Source organism: Sinocyclocheilus anshuiensis, unplaced genomic scaffold (genome assembly GCF_001515605.1).
Source record: "Sinocyclocheilus anshuiensis isolate Anshui unplaced genomic scaffold, SAMN03320099.WGS_v1.1 scaffold1709, whole genome shotgun sequence".
Lineage (NCBI taxonomy): Eukaryota > Metazoa > Chordata > Actinopteri > Cypriniformes > Cyprinidae > Sinocyclocheilus > Sinocyclocheilus anshuiensis.
Window position 1 is genome coordinate 718,211 of NW_015541051.1, and position 4,986 is coordinate 723,196.

The 4,986-nt window shown below is 37.5% G+C and overlaps 1 protein-coding gene across 1 annotated transcript in view; it reads left to right on the forward strand.

Moving 5' to 3' along the window:
- Positions 1-4,986, forward strand: part of LOC107690615 (fibroblast growth factor 14-like) — a 77,481-nt gene that overhangs the window by 16,423 nt on the left and 56,072 nt on the right. Inside the window, exon 2 of the mRNA XM_016488998.1 lies at positions 2,505-2,615. Coding sequence (XP_016344484.1) covers positions 2,505-2,615 — 111 coding nt within the window. The remainder of the gene's footprint in view (positions 1-2,504; positions 2,616-4,986) is intronic.

The following is a 4,986-nucleotide window of genomic DNA, read 5'->3' on the forward strand; positions in this document are numbered from 1 at the left end:
TGAGTATGCTGGCCATGCAAGAACTGGGATGTTTTCAGCTTCCAGGAATTGTGTACAGATCCTTGCAACATGGGGCCGGGCATTATCATGCTGCAACATGAAGTGATGGTCGCGGATGAATGGCACAACAATGGGCCTCAGGATCTTGTTACAGTGCATTCATAATGCCATCAATAAAATGCACCTGTGTTCGTTGTCCATAACATACGCCTGCCCATACCATAACCCCACCGCCACCATGGGCCACTCGATCGGAAAAAAAATGTTACATCAATTCTGCATGTTATGTAAGACTCTCGCTCGCTCTGTCTCTCTCACTTTGCGCGTGTGAGAGAAAGCGACGGCGAGTTGTGCACCTTCACACTAGAGTTTACGGTATGTCAAATACACAAACACAGGTGCGCTGCGCATCCATTGAGATGCAGCCAGAGACTCACCGCGCCTTCAGAAAAATCCAACTGAAGTGCGTAGACCAAAAAAGGTTACCCAAAGATGAAGAGCTTGAAAAGAGTCCGGAAATTCAAACATTAAAGCATCACAAGCGAGATGAGAACAATATATGCAATTAACTGAATAAAACAAGGCAAACGTTTCGGTCACATGTTGACCATTTTCAATGCCAAGCTAACAGTGTTAGAACTAGAAGCCATCTTAATTTAAGGAATCACATGATAATGAAAGAGATCACATGATCAATTAGGACACACACAGAGGAAAAAAAAAACAAACAAAAAAAAACCCCACAATGTGTGTATATGTAGAGCAATGGATAATTTACATCAAATTAGAGAACAATGGTTGTCTGTTGGAGTTAACAAAAGTACTGTTCATAAAAAACAAGACAATTGAAGTTCTTCATTTAATCCTTTCGGATATACACAGTCCATATAATAGATCCACTTAGCTTCCCAAGGTTGTGACAGCTTGTAACAGTCTTTTGTTAGAATCACCACCTCTTCTTGAACTGATCAATCTCTGAATACCTGTAATCTCATATCACTGAGTTTATGGTCAGCATCCACAAAATGTCTGGCTACAGGAGAATGAATGTCCATCCTTCTAATAGAGCTCCTGTGCTCGTTGATACGGGTCTTTAATTGACGATTAGTCTTGCCAATATACTGTAGACCACATGGGCATGAAATAAGATAAATAACAAAAGACGATGAACAAGTGATAGTCTCTCTAATTTTGAATGTTTTCTGAGTGGTGGTACTAGTGTTTAGTCGCATATGCGAGTGATTTACTCGCAATGTAGAGGGTTGTGAATGCTCTTTCGCCACGTCTACTGTATTTAGTTGAGTTCCCACATTGCAAACTGCTGTTGTGTGTCTTTTTGAATAACCACCATCTAGTATGCACACATCTGATGTTCCATTAGCGATACAGTACTCCTGAGCAAACACATCTCGAAAAACAGTGTAGCTATGCATGTATGAACTCTGAAGTAAAGGACAGTGTTTTGATAGAACATTCTTTGGTTTGTTATTTCCTTTAGATCTCCACTCTCAGATGAAAAAACTGTTTCTCTTACTGTTCTAAGCAAGAAGTCAAAAGGAACACAAAAGTTGACACCGTTTCCTTTATCTTCATTTTTACTGCAGTATGTACGACATTGTAAAATCCGTTAAATTCTGTCCAAAAACAGACCTGTGACAATTTGTGCACACAAAAGTTGTAATCATCAAACCATCCCCTTCTGTTTAGCAATCAGATTACAGTGCTACTCAAACTGTTCATGTGAAGACTGAGATCACTTGCCTGGTTACCTCACTGATTTTTCTGTTAAGCTCCCTGTTGATATCACCTTGAATTATTTTTGTATCTTCTACTGTCCTGTTTTACAGTTATGTCATCGCATTAATTTAACAATATGCTTTATATTGTTAAAAAAGGATTTGTTTTTTTGTATGGAATTTGACATCACATGGTCAAGATACATCTTTATCAGGCCTGGCTAAAGAGGGCACTTTGGAGTCTATTTCATATTAAAGTTGCTGCACAGCACTTTCTTTGTTCTGTGGAACATAAAAAAAGTGTTCCTGTGGCTCAGTGGTAGAGCATTGCGTTAACAGTGCAAAAGGTTGTGGGTTCGATTCCCAGGGAACACACATATTGGTAAAAAATGTATAGCCTGAATGCACTGTAAGTTGCTTTGGATAAAAGCATCTGCTAAATGCATAAATTATTATTATGAATTAAAATTAAATTATTATTAAGATATTTTGTCCATACAGTGGAAGTCAATGGGCTCCACTGTTACTTGATACACAGTGTTCTTCAAAATATCTTCTTTTGTGTTTTGTAGAAGTAAGAATGCATACAGGGTTGGAATGACATAAGGGTGAATAAATGATGACATTTTTGGGTTGACTGTAACTTTACATTTTTTATTTTTACATGTATTGGTAGATTACACAAACATGTGCATTTGTAGTGTCTATAGCCTGTAGTTCATCTATAAGAAGTGCTTTGTTAATTATGTTTTCTGTCTTTCTCCACAGATCCCCAGCTCAAGGGTATAGTGACCAGGTTATATTGCAGGCAGGGATACTACTTGCAGATGAACCCAGATGGATCTCTTGATGGGACTAAGGATGACAGTAGTAATTCTTGTGAGTTCCCTCTAATTTCATCAGCATTGCACATAATAAATAATCAAAACATGAACATGTTTCAAAAGGAATGACTCCTGCTTAGGGATGCACGATATTGTCTGAATGATATCGGAATCGGCCGATAATGGCTTTAAATGTAAATACTGGCATCGGCCCGATATAAAAAATTATGCCGATATGTCTTGCCGATAAGAGGAATACATTAATAACTCACATGTGCTCAGGGTGTGTAGCGATTAGATCAAGTCAGCAGTTTGGCTCATTCTTGAAGCAAAGTTTTGCCGGAATGATGATTAGATTCACTGATTTAGATCGCTGCATTTAAGCTGAGAATGCACGTACGTGTTTGGTGTGTGATAGAGTCAACAGTAATAGCACGTGCAGTGGCAGCAGCGGCAGCCTCCCCAGGTTCTAATGCTAGTTCGGTAAGGGGTTTTAATTCCGTAGGGGGCGCTGTTGGCCTACTTCTAATGAAAGTAAAATACACAAATAACATTTGGGGTGTTTTCGCACTTGAGTCCTCTTTAAAAGAACTGAACCCAGACCCCTTTAAGTGGGCCAAGAGGTGGACCAAGTGAAAAAGGACCCAGTTTTCTTTGTGTTCACACTATCACAGTTCCTGTAAGAGGACTCAGATCCTTTTTTGGTCCACTTAAGCAGTTATGGTGTCTCAGACCTCTTTGTGTTCAGACTGTTGCTTTTTGGATCTAGTCCAATTCCGTGTTTGAAGGCTGACATTATGGCCTCCAAAACTGGAATATTTTTATCTTTTGCACAAAAATATAAGTTTCGTACACCTTTGCAATATTTATTTTGAACTGTTTTCCTTGTTTATGTCATCGCATTTATTTTATAGCACACAGGGTTTCTGCAGGATTTTTAAGCTGAAATTTAAGACTTTAAGACTATTTTTAAGACCTGCACAGATAAAATTAATGCCATATGAGTGGGGTGGGGCAATGTCAATGGTAACATATTAAACTGTAAAATGACTGTAAAAAGCATGATTTACAGTTACAGGTTTTCACAAAAAAAAAAAAAAATATATATAAAAAATAATAAAATGAAATAAATTTTCAAATTTTAGCCTTTCAAATTTCAAGCCATTTTTAAGAAAAGAGTCAAAAATCAAATGTATCAGTTATTATAGTAATGGTTTAATGGTTGGTTTAATATCAATTATTATTTTAAACCAGCAGAAGGCTGTTAAAAAATGCAAATTCATTCTGTGCCAGCATGTGGCGCTTTCAGAACTGCATAAAGATAGACTTTGAAACGTGCGGCGCTCATATTTATCCAATGAAATCATAGCCTTTTTCATTTTAATCATCACATTAAGCTATATGGCAATTGTCTTTCCGTCCCCATTGTACTTTTTATGGCCTTGAATTTGATACAATTAAATGTAAGACTTTTTAAGGACCAGCGAAAAAGGCATGCTGACATTGAGAGAGAGAAAAAAAAAAAATTGCACAAATAAAATTAAATATAAACTGTTTTAAATTTTTCAGGTACAGTACAGGTATCCTTAAATGCAGCATTTCAGTAAGAAATGAACTAATCAAATGAAAAAAATAAATAAAATGCATATTATTAATCGTATGGATAATAGATTCTACTGATTCTCATTTTAGGCTGCTGTACTAGAACTACATACTGCACAGATCAGTTGATACACATGCGATTTCTTTCCCAGATGTTTACATTCGATTGAGACAAAACCAACTGTGTTTATGTGAACCATGGGAGTTCTTTTTTTGGTCCTCTTCAGCAATGAAGAGATCTCAGACCCTTTCTTTTTCACACCACAACTTTATAAGAACTCAGACCCCAGATTTCTGTGCAGCAGTGGATTTTGGGTATTCAAGATGGCGTCTTCACATGTTGTCATCACATGGATGTGGCACATTTTGAAGCAAATGACAAACAGAGAAAGAGTCAGACAAAGCAGAACTAAAGGAAAGCATCTGAAAAAACGGAAGAGGAAAAGGATAGCAACTGAAAAGAAAATGCTCTTCCAACACTATCAACAACTGCTGCTGCTTGCGACGTTTCAGCTTTCATTTGAACGGTTAGTATAGAAACGTTTCATAAACAGAAAACTACATAATTACATATTGTCTTTTGAACTGTAATAATTTTTATTCATTTATTAATATATAGTTTTGTTGTTATTATCAGTGACGTAACATGGCTGCAGGTATGGCAAGCCTCCAGGTACACGTGTCGAAACGAAACGCAAAGCGGACCGGGATCTCATTGCTTTCGCATATCACGAAGATATCGAACCACAAACGGACCCACAAACGAACCGTACTCAGACCACCTCAGGGGGGTCTGAGATCACATGGCTTGTTCACATATACCC